The 12,698-nt window shown below is 34.5% G+C and overlaps 1 protein-coding gene across 4 annotated transcripts in view; it reads right to left on the reverse strand.

The window, feature by feature from the left end:
* WDR27 (WD repeat domain 27) overlaps positions 1–12,698 on the reverse strand; it is a 93,963-nt gene that overhangs the window by 38,471 nt on the left and 42,794 nt on the right. For 3 of the 4 annotated variants that reach the window (XM_033055056.1, XM_033055055.1, XM_033055057.1), the window contains exon 23: positions 3,551–3,649. The exons of the other annotated variant lie outside the window; for it this stretch is intronic. In XM_033055056.1, the coding sequence (XP_032910947.1) occupies positions 3,551–3,649 (99 nt within the window). The remainder of the gene's footprint in view (positions 1–3,550; positions 3,650–12,698) is intronic. 4 annotated transcript variants of the gene reach the window in all.

Raw genomic sequence — 12,698 nt, forward strand, 5'->3', positions numbered from 1 at the left:
AATTTGGAAATTTCTACTCCATATCTTCATTCATTTCACTGAGATGAACCAAATGTGAGTACATAGATTTAGTTAACAGTTAAAGAAGACAAGGACAGAAATACATTCAACCTCAGAAGAGGTCACAGGAGTCTTCTTTTTTTCCTTTTTAATGCAACTGTCTCCTTTGGCTGGATGCTGGTAAAGGAAATATTTTCTTACCAGACATAAACTGCAGTATAATCTTTGGCAGAGTATTCCAACAAAGACTGCATTACTCTTACACTGTATAAGGAATATTTAATGGAAAAGAACAGGTTTGTGAAATTACCAGAAGGTTTAAGAATTGATATCAAGACACATGAGAACATGCTAACTTCTCTTTAAATAGGAAAAAAACATTAAATACTCTCTTTCTTGGTCATCTCTGATTTGTCATTCAGTTTTAATCATACTCCGCAGCAGAAGGTCTCAGCCAGGCCAGTTGACCAACAGCAAGTGTAGGCTCAGTTCACCAAAAGCATGAAACTATCTCAGAGTATATCAATAGGGTGCTAGCAATGCACACTGATTTCAAATTCACGATTCTGTCATGAAAAAATCGCTTCCATCACAGCATATACCAATATTCAACTTCACAAAACCAGCAGATGAGAATAGTGTCACCATTTGCTTTTATCCTGTTTCAAAAACACAGATATTATTTATTGTTTCCATATTTGGAAGATAAAACATCCCTTTTCTAACTTAGACTGACTCAAATGTGTTAGAATTAATAACTACAGTTATTATAGTTAAACACTACAATAACCCTTAATGTATATTCTCTAAAATAGATTGAAATGTTATTAATGGTTTTGGTAAGATAAACATTCTTCCCTACGTAAGTTTTGAACAACTAATGAAAACCAGAAAGTGACAATAAGGAGCAAATCTGAGAAATCATCTTGAAAATAAAGATGAATGCAGATTTTCTAACTTTTTCTCCTTCTCCAGATTTCATAGCAATCATTTTAGAAATCATTGCAGAGTACTGTATGATGAAAACAACAATGCCCCCTATAATAATATCATATCCATCCAGATTTTTTCCCTCTTTTCTGGAAGAACACTTATGCACGTGAGACTTATAAGAATGGTTGGAATACTCTACCTCATGGACAGGTGCTGAACAAGCAGCAACTGAACTGGAGCACTGACAGAACACCTCACTTTTGGCTGGATGTTTCCACAGCAGAAAGCTTAGCTATAATGTCTGAATTTTACTCATCAGCCACTTTCGTTATTCATCTATTTCTCTTTTTCCTGCCAGTGTTTCCCTTTGAATGCAACGGAGCTTTATGCACTGGCTGTTCAGAACCCAATATAAATCTTAATTGCATTCATTCAAACATTGGATGAAACAAGAATAGAGTCGATTTTAAATCCCTAATCAGTGGTAGCAATAGGTACAAAAATCTTCCAGTATTGGAAAATATGACTCCCTAACACAAAGTCTTTCATTCAAGGTATGGGATTATTCTTTTCTGATTAATTTGTGGGGTTTTTTTCTTTTCTACTCTACAAGCTTATAATTACATTGCTTAGCAGCTTCTCCTAGTGCCTTGGAATGTAATTTCATTCTCTATTCCATGATGGAAAGCCCAGGTAGGTTTTCGGTTTTTTTTGTTTTGGTTTTTGTTTCTTTAACTCCCCCAAAAATAATTACTTCGAAAGCATTTTGGATTGCATATCATGCAAAATTATTTGTTTAATCAAATTTACATTTAATCTGCAAATTTGCAGCAGTTTTACATATCTCTTGCTTTCAGTGAAGTATTTCTGATAAAATCATCTTCAAAATCTTTTCCTAAAACAGTATCTATGGGGAGAGTTCAAGATTGGTTCAAGACCACAGGCTTTGTTTCTAAGGAAAGAGCTCTTCATGAAAAGGTTTTGTGGCTCTTGAACTTCAGATTTAGCTCTAATTATAATATTTAATTGACTATGTGATGTTTGATAAAATTCAGTATCAAAGGTTTTTGCGTCCCAATGCACACTTTCATACCAGTCTGGCTTGAGCCACAGCCAATGTTTATTTTACACCACTTGTAGATTCTGCCCCCTTGATCAACAACTGATTTTCCTGAACTTAGTTATTCCCAAGTCTTGATTCATACCACTATTGTATTCGAGCCTCTATATACTTTTAACAATTGAACTCTAATTAGACATTTTTCACCAAAATGCATTCCAGCAGCTGGACCATAGATCAGAATGCTGCAAGACTACAGTCAGCTCTATTCTTACAGTATATCTTTCTTGCAGAAATATGTTTAGTGCTAAGTCTTGCACTACTCTTAATTTGGACGCAAAATTTAATAAACCATACAATTTGGTTGAATATAACATTGCTGAATCCACAGACAATAAATACATGATGTTCACCCTAAGACAGCAATCAACAACTTCTCAGTTCAAACAATATATACATAAGGAATAAATCTTCCAGAAATTCTAAAATCACAGAACTGCTAGCATCTATATTTACAAATGGAAGGAGATATATAAATGTTACAATACTCCCAAAAGTAAAGGAATTTTATTTACTCTATCTTTAATAGTAACAAGTATAGTCAGTGGTGAGAAGGCAGTGAAGTAAAGAGAACCTACTGTCCACTCTTACATAAATACATATAGTGACTGTTGTTGTGTCTTTAAAGTAAGAAAAAAGTAGAAAGTATAAGGCTTCAATGCAAATCAAATACATAAAACAAAGAAGGTAAATTCATAGGTAATCAATAAGATTAAAGCAACATATAAAGAATTCAAATTATAAACTATCTACAGGGATGCTTGGATGTCAAAATAAAAACAGGAAAAAAAATCTTCCTTGTATATATTGCTCACTGCAATTAAACCATTACATTGAAACATAATGCTATTAGTGTAGTATAATGATCCTGAAAATTTGAAATTGCTACTGCATAATGCCTAACTACTTTGAAGTACTTTTCACCTATAGATATCTAAAAGGTTCAAAAGCAAAACAGAAATAGTTTTTCAAAATACTGTGATAAAGGTATTCAATAGCTATTCTGAAACAGCACATTTTAAATAATGTTGTTTTTTAAATCTTTCAGACCTTTGAGTAATGTCAGCAAGCCTGAGGCCCTTGTCATTTCCCGGTCCCTACTGATTTCCCTCTTACATTGTCTGAATTACAGTCTATTCAGGTAATTTCACATGGATGTGCCTTTTCCCAACATTCAACACGTGCAGGTTCAGAAGAGTTCCCAGTCAAGAAGACTGTTTTGCAGGCCCTTAATCTGGGCATCTTTTCTCTGTATTCATGTGGAATTTTGCATGAGTTTATAACTGGCACAATAACCTCGCTACAACTGTAAGTAGATAAACAGCCCTACAGATGTACAGCACATTGGCACATAAACGAAAGAGAAGACTACAGAATGAAAAGCAATACTTCAGTGAATTGGGATTTTTTTTGCAATTTTGTAACTCTAAAATTATAAAATTACAATTATTTTACATGCTTTCATTGCAAAGAGGGAAAAAAACCCCAATGGCTTACCTGTGGAGATGAGGGATTGAAACAGACATTGATTACAGACTCTGTGTGTCTTCCCAGTTTACATAAAAAAGTGCTTGAACGCATTTCATATATGTAAGCCTAAAAAACAATGAGTGGATATTTTGACTATCAAAAAATAACCACGTTCTAAGAAGCATTAAATTATAGTATAGGAACACTAACTACATAGCCTACAGAGAAGTTAGAAAATTTTAATCATAGTTAAACAGATATGAAAGTCATCAATATCTTAGAATGATTTTTATAATTTGGGATCATTTAGCAAATGCTTACATTAACTCAAACAAAAAAAAAAGTTTTTAGAAAGAATAATGCACTCTTTCCCCAATAAATAACTAAACATTAGGTGTACTTCAAGAAGCAGGTAAAAAAAAATACCTTTTTAAAATATATTTTAAATTATTTGAAATTTAAATCCTTTTATTTTAAGCAGAATCTAATACATTATAAATTAGATAACACAAATATCAAGTACAATTTTTTTCAGTTATACACAGATCTTTGTTGTGTTTAATTGAACAGCATAGGATTTAATAAAAATTCAATAATAATACAACTGCTGCAGGTATCATCAATGAGAAAAAGTATACTGCCTGCCTTTGTTTCTCAAAAGGAAAAGTGCTTTCCAAGGAGAAAATTAAAATTTTACTGGTATAGCCTCAAATAATGAAAAAGTGCCAATGCAAAACTTCATCAAGAAACCAGCCCAAAATTCACGAAAGTCATGGGCATACTGATACTATGAAAAGGGTAGTATTGTGATATTAAATCAGCATTATTTTACCGTCAAAAAAAATATTTTGAAATAAATCCTGTAGTATAGATTTTCCACACATGAAACACCTGTGAGAGTCACATGCAGACATATGGCATTGTTTTAACCCATTCCTTACCTAGCAAAGTCATTATTTGTAGAACAGACTATGCAGATACACTACACATTACATATTGTATTATTTGGTACATTATAAATAAGATTTGTATCTCAAAAGATAGAATAAATCGCAAAGCATGCAAAAAATAGTCAGAGATGATAACTCAAACAAGTTTCAATTAAAAAATTAAAGATCCATTATCTTTACTAAATCTCTGTCATTAACGAACATGGAATTTAGAACACAACCTGACATAAACTAAACCAAACTGTGTTTGGTCAGACTTTATTACAGCAATGTATTACTCTGTGACTGAAGTTTTTTGGTGCTAGTACCTTAAAGTAAGTTTAATCATTTGGACTCAAGGCAGCTGAACTTCCCCTAGCAGACAGCAAATACATACAAGGTACACACAAAAACTTGTGGACTCGACAGGCTTTCCTCCCAATTTATAAAAAGATTCATGGACCAATGCCAGTTCTGAAGAAACTTTAATGCACCACACAGGAAACAAATCTTATCATTCAACACCAAAGATTGTCTGGTCCTAACCAGCACTGAAGAAACATTGGATTGTTGTCAGTGTCAAATATTCCATTCACAGCCATATTCACTAGGAGGCAAATAAAGACGCTAAACATAAATCTACTTAATTGGACTCAGTTTATAAATCTCACATATCCTGGATGAAGACTGTCATATGGAGTTAAAACCATCTACTGGCATAAATGAAGACAGGAATGTAGGTAGCCAATTTTAAACTCTGGATCTTTTGTAGTATTACACACAGATACTGCCATACTGAGAAAGTAGCTAAGTCTCCAGTAATGTGCTAAAATCATTGTCTCCTTCCTAAAAGGATACAGCAAATGCTTTTAATTACAAATCCTTCTTTTAAAAGTAAGACCTTTCTCCCTGGTATAAAATATATCAGGAAATCTGTTATAATAATGAATAGTCTTTGTTAGTGGTAGAACAGCAGCAATTTTTACTTGCTTGTTTTAAAATATATGGCCATAACACAGTTACTGTGACTTCCAACACTTGGAACATGATCAGTTCACAAGAGAACAGAACAGTAAGTGGAGTTCAAACAAGATAAAAGTGATATAATGACACAAAGGGAAAGCATTCTGATGTATATGCACACAAGAAATTCTTTCCTCTAAAGAAAAGTACAAAACCATGTATTAGTATAATCAGGACAGCTCATGTTTTTTACAATTACCACACAAAATCTGAAGAAAAGATCCTTGTAAATACCTCTAGTTGTCTTATAGACATAAAAGAATGAAGAAGCACTATGGGTTATTTACTTCACATCATAAACAGGTTACAATATTGCCAAGTTATTTGGCTTAATCAGAGAAGGTTCAGACTTCCAACATATTAGTATGCTGCCCTCATTTTATCGTGTGTAACACCACATCCATCCATTTTCCTCCATCCATAGAGGATTTCCATTCTTCATTCTGATGATAGTACATCATGACTCAACTAGTACCAAAATTATGAGGTGCTGACACTTATGCGATATCTCAGTACCCATACTATTGTGCTCTCTTCTTCATACCAAGCTTTGTCACACTCTATATCACAAAACCCTGTTGTCCAGCCTTCCAACAGGTCTTCCTTCCATGAACAGAGTGCTGGAAATGACCTTTGTACTCCAGAAAGGATCAGGAGTAGAGACTGCAGTTAGGTTGTACTTCACCACCATAGTTCCAGAACAAACTACAGAAGTCATGCCCACATAATTAACTGAAACATGCAAGTCTCAAGAAAATAAGAGATAAGATGCTGTAGAAGTCCACATTCCAGGGAAACTCCAGAAAGGAAAGGAGTACACTGAATAAGAGGTGAGCACAAAGCATTACAAGATGCACTTCTCTTTCCAGTACAGGATGCTCCTAAACACCTCACTAAAGAAAGGGTATTTGTGAAAAGAGGGAGAAGTCATTCTTACCAAACAGCCCACTGAAATTCCAAGGACCTCTTGCCAAAATGGTTCAACACTATCAAAATAATTCAGTAATGTCATGACAGTTTCAAGTGTTTGCATCATAAAATCAAATCCTATTCCTCACAGCTATTGAAAATATCTATCCTCTTTGGAACTGTGGGAATGACCAAAACAGGACAAATATGTAATGTTTTTTTAACACACTATGGAACTCTGTTAGAAATTAGAACTTAAAGAGAATAGAATGGTACTGTAGATAATAAAATCAAAATTCGTGTGTTTGGTAAATACAATAAATTATCTGGACTCTGCACAACTGACAGGTGGTTCTAGTAAAATAGGTTGTCTTACTTCTCTTCAAGTCTACTCTCCTACCTTTTAATGGAAGGAGGAACAAAGAAGAGGAGAAGTCAATGACAGCAAGAATCAAGAGCACAAAATGCTCTGTTTCACAAAGAAACATGTTCCATCTTTTAACCAAGAGAACATATCACAGAGAGGCATGGTTAGTGAAGCTGAAATTTTTCCATCATAATCTAGTGACTTACAGAACTTTGCCAGAATTATCCAATAAAAATTAATTTTCCATTCCAGGTCCTCAGTTTAATTTGGGAAGGACCATATTCATTTTTGGCTTAATCTTTAGTCCCTGTTCCACTCTGTAAAATAAATGTGATTTCACTATTTTTTGAACAAAACTCCAGTTTGTTAAACCCAGGTATTCTGGTAATTTATGCCCTCTTCCACACAGTCTCTAAAACAACCATTTGGTCCATACCTTTCTTTCAAAAAATGCTGTGAAACAGTCATGCTGTTCATTATAATCTAGCAAGTGTGTATTTGGTTCTGTAGTCACACTCCTCTGCCTAAAAAGCATTCAAACCCCTACCTTCTACCTTTCAAGAAACCCTGAGCTAGAGGTTACTGGAATGCAGCACTTTCCCAAACTGTCACATTGTGTAACCAGATTCAGTGGATCAGAGGAAAGCCAAGCAGCTACTGGTAGAAGCCCACCTGTAGCTAACCACTGGAGACATAGGAAAGACCAGATGTGGGAAAGTCTTTTCCTCTGACCTTTACCACAAAGACTATGCTCATGTTGAACAGCTGCTAGGAAAACACCCAGAAGATGGCTGGGAGCACAACCTGCCCATCGCACATCACTCTTACAATTCTACCCTAATGGAATTACTGATGAACATCTTTCTGATATGCATTCCTAGCTCCATCAATCTTAAATATTTAGGTGTTATGGTTCAACTTCCAACAGAAAAATTGGCAGAGTCTCTAGATACATGCAAGAATACTTTATTACATTGTGGCAACTATCATCTTCTCCTTCAATAACTGAAAGGAAAAGTAATAGTAATTTTCTGAGTAATTTTGACATGTAAGACAATAAAATCTGATTAAAAGTAAAACATCATCTTATAAAAGCATGTAAAACCAGCTTCTGTTTAAGTAGCTCTAGCCACAGATACTTAAACTAGCCAGTGATAGTCTAAGTTCTGAAAATAAAAGCTAACTTGGTTAAAGATTAAAAGTACATTTATTTTTAACTTCAAAAGTTTAAAAACAAACCAAAACATAACCCCAAAGAGAATTGTATTTTAACAGAACTAACATTCATAGGAAGAGGAACAACTCCAGTATAAACATTCTTCTATAGTCTATAGAAGACTATAGACTATAGTCTGCAACCATTTTAGTTTTGCTCTATTTTCTGATGTCATCCAAATGGTTTTTCTATTCTATAGTCACTAGATTATTTTAGCATAGTCTACAGAAAAAAAAAGAAAAGAACAGTAACTGAATTATAAATGATACCATAACACTAGCCACAGAAGAATAAAAAAACTTGAAATATTAAATCAATGACAGAAGAAGAACAGATTTTCAGCAAACCAAATGTAATGAAAAAGAAAACAAAACAGTCTAGGAAGCACTCAGCAATACTCAAAATACATATGTGCATATAATGTTTTAGACCTTCGCCAAAGTCAATCCTCTTTTTTTATATTAAGACAAATTTTGTCTAATAAAAATACTGGTTCAGTAGATATTGGTATTTCCTTTCCATTTCTTGCTGAGGGTCAGCCAAAAGTAAAAATAATTTACCTGTACCAATAGCTTCCAAAGAAGTTTCCTGGACCCATAACCACATACTTACTTGTATTTCCTTTCACTTGACATTTGAAGAACATTTGGAGTAGTCAGTTTTCAGTAACCCAGAGTGTGACAGTGTATTTAGCACCTTACAAGTATACACAAACTTCTGCCTTCCTCCCTATCCTTGTACCAAGAGACTGGGGAGAAGGGCAAATGCCTTCCTTGAGTGGAAGAATCTGTATCCAAATGGAAAATTACTTAATTCTACTGCATTGGTAGACAGAGTGTGCTAGATAAATTGACGCTTTATCTGCAGATTTCCATTCTGCAAATTTTTCCCTCTGTTTTCTCACACTCTAACTTCAAAGGAGACCTGTTCCCATCTGTTCCCATTGCCCCATAGTCCAACCCATGGCCATATACATTTGTGTCAAACTACTTGCACCCCTACAGACTTCTGGGATAGGAAAGAGGGGGAAGCAACTCATAAACACTTGAAGAATGACAGAAGAATTCTCCTTGTTATCAGCTTTTGCAGGGATCAGAAAAGTAACATTAGTTTCAAGAAAACCCTTTGTTGCTTCTGGGGCTTTAAGCTGAAGCATGTATTTTACAAACAGATCACAGGAAAAGAACATAACTAACAAACCAACAAAAAAGACATTGATATCTAAGATACTAATTTGGCCTTACACAAATAGAGATGTTTTCTTCACATGTTTTGCATAGATTGGCCAATGTCATCACTTTTCCTTGACTATTTTTCCTAATATTTAAAATGAGCTACAGAAGACAGAAATGTTAAAGTCCCTTAATAGAAAAAAAAATGAATAATCTAAAATGCTTTTATAAAATATATCTGCATTTATTAATAAGGCATTATTGGACATTTGCTTCCATCATTGCCATCAAACTTGAATGCACAATGCCGCAGTATATGATATAAGTGTTTGACTTGCACTCCATCACTCTCTATTCATACTGGGGCACATATTCCACTGAACCATGTATTTTTCCTCAATTTCAAGCTAAAAAAGCTCCTGAAGTACTTACACTAAAGAAAAATAACAATTAACCTGAAGCAGACACTGAGCATGGAAAGTTTCAGCCCAAAATGTTCTTACTTATAGGCAACTGAAAACAGAATTATAGTGGAAAGTGTTAGACGACCTTAACTATAGGTATCAGTGCCAAATCCACACATAATAAAACAGATTTCACAAGTATCCTAAGCACTGATTAATGCTCTTCAGTCCCAAGATATCTTATACACTTACCACATGGTAGTATGGAAAGTCAAATCAAGCCTGGCACCAAAATGTTGAGCACAGTACACCCTCTCAGAGTCCCTTTCCCTTTTAATGACACTTATGGAGGCTGTCTTTCTGGCAGTCACAGGAGACTTCCCACTATCGTAAGATCCCTGTTTCCTTTGACATAACTAAAAAATGAGTGACAGTGAACATTATTAATGTTCTATATCATTAAAATAGTTAATATTATACATATCAGTCATCTTTCAAGATGCAAGGGATATTTTTCAAATCAGTCTTCTGGCAGTTATAGCTAACACATTTGAATTTTCCTTGCTAAAAAAAATTACATAAACCATATCTGACTTCCCTCTCTAAGCCACCCTTATATGAAGCTTCGAAATTGCAATTTTTGCCAATTCAGTTTCTATTTAATTTGCTAATTTTAAAGCCTCATGTATGTTGTCATTTTTATTCACTTTCATATTAAATTTTTGTAGCACTGTTCACCACTGAATTCAGGTTGCCTTTACTTTTATAACACATATAGCATTGTCAGAGTACAACTTTGTAGAGTGTAAGTTGAAGATTTTATTCTAAGAAAATTTATCTCACCTCTCACTCTGAAGCAGCATGGTTGGATTGCACCCACTTTGGCTCTTTTCTGACTGCTTCTAAGATTCTCCTCTGTATCAACAGTACCAATAATTGCATTTCCTGTTTCTGTGTTGGTGTTGACTGTTTGACAAAAGTACTAAAAGATTTAGATGCTGCAAAGGACCTTTAACCAGATTTTTCTCCCAGATGTACCAATGATACTGTCAAGAATTGTGACCAAGAAATACACATACAGAAAACACAAGCTCTGTGGATTTAAAACTATATATGTCCACTTTTAGCACCTCACTGCTATATGCACTCCAAAATTAACATTGGGTATTCATATCTGCATCAGCTTCCTGTTTTGTCTACAGTTGAACATGGGGTATTTTTTAATAAAATTAGTTTTCTTTAGCAAAAAGGCTAATTTCTCACACTTCCTCCTATCTCTCAAAAATATTACAAAATTTCAACATTAACACAGTAACAAATTACAGACTCATAAAATTCAGTTTGAAAAAAAAATGTTGTTCAGTAGTAGTTAAATAACACCATCAGAAAATCCTCCACCTCTCTCAGCTGCCAATCTGGTTTCGTGGTGGTCAGGTCTGAGGTGTAGCAGCCTAGATAAGCAATAGCCTGAACTGACCAAAAAGCACACAAGGACAATTAATGTGCTCATACTCACATAACTTCATGGTTCATAAAATAACCTACCAAGGCCAGGATTTTCAGTCATCTTCAAAGATATGCCCAAAGATAGAGTGAGGTAACAGCATACCCAAAGTCATGACTGTATGGTTAAGAAAGCAGTATTTATCTGTTCACTTCTAGGATAATTGGCCTAACAGCCAGCCACGCTACCAAAGAATCCAAAAAACTCAGGTTCAAGACTAAAATAAAACTGTGTTCCTCTTTAGAAAGGGGAAGATTTTCTCCATCAACAGCTGGCAGTGGTTGTTGCAGTCTCTGTCATCCATTCTCTGCTATGGATTTTGTTCTGCAAAGCAATGTCAGTCCTGCCTTTTGCACAGTAAATATTACTAATGCTGTTTTCTCCAGATGTTTCCCATTAAAGTCTATCTTAGTTAAACAGTATGGACACATAAGATAAAACCTGAGCAATATACAATTGGAATACCAATCACACTGAAAACCAAAATATTTCAGATAGTTGCTACCACTGCTTCATATAATATATTCTGTCCTGCAAGGCCTCTGGTAGGAAGTGTAGACCAAGACAATAAATACAATACCAATATCATACATTTATAAAAGTAATTTTCTGGTAAAGGAAATATCCTCTGTTTTCTCCAAATAAATTATTAAAGTACATTTTATCATAGATCAAATACACCTTATTCAAACCTCAGTGATGCCTCCAAGATACACTCCCAAGAGATATGGAACAAAGCACTCTAGATGATTAACTGATCCTCTCTCTTCCATTTACATACAGCTATATCAGAATATTTTTCCAGCTCCCTTATTTGTAGTCTTTTACCTAACATTATTAGTACCTAAAAGGTTCTAATGAAGTGGGCTCTTAAAGGCAGAAAATCAACCACACAATTTTATTATTCACATTTGGAGTTTCCTGGGGTGTTTTTTCTTTAGTATCTAAATTGTTTTATGCAATTTTTAACCTAATCAGATGCAATTTTAAAGCTTATCACACCCCAGATACACAAGGATGGAAATATTGAATATAAGTAAGACCAGAGCAGCTGATCACAATAGTAACAAACTGAGACAGGCCTCATCTAAACTCTTCTTTTAAAAACAAGAGGAGAGAAGAAAGATAGCATTGCTAATCTCCTTTTTATAAATCAGAACTAAGCCACAGAAAGACTAATGTGATTAATAATATTTTTATTGGTGGTGAGGAAGACAATCTTCTTGGCAATGATTATATCAGGAAGTAGTGCAGCGCAAGAGAAGCAGATATATAGAACAAAAGAGTGCTGGTAGCCCAACCTCCAAATGTATTTTTCTGGTAGCAAAACATTACAATATATTGCTCAGCAACACTGACATTTTTTAATATCAACCTCTGTACCTACTTAAAACTAAGGTGTCAACTATAAACAAATTCTGCAGTTTCAGCTATGCCTGATGCAGAATCTTATATTTGAAAATAACTCAGTCTACAAACGATCATTCAGCCACCTCTCGCAGGTTTGCAAAACTCTTTGGATATGCCCCTGGACCAGCATCACTTTCCAGAACCACTTTCCAGCATCACTTACATAACTTACTCTAAAACCAATTTTGCGTGAAGGTTAATATTCAGGGACTCACAAGTGGTTACTAGACTGGTGTTATGT

Source organism: Catharus ustulatus, chromosome 3 (genome assembly GCF_009819885.2).
Source record: "Catharus ustulatus isolate bCatUst1 chromosome 3, bCatUst1.pri.v2, whole genome shotgun sequence".
Taxonomy (NCBI): Eukaryota; Metazoa; Chordata; class Aves; order Passeriformes; family Turdidae; genus Catharus; species Catharus ustulatus.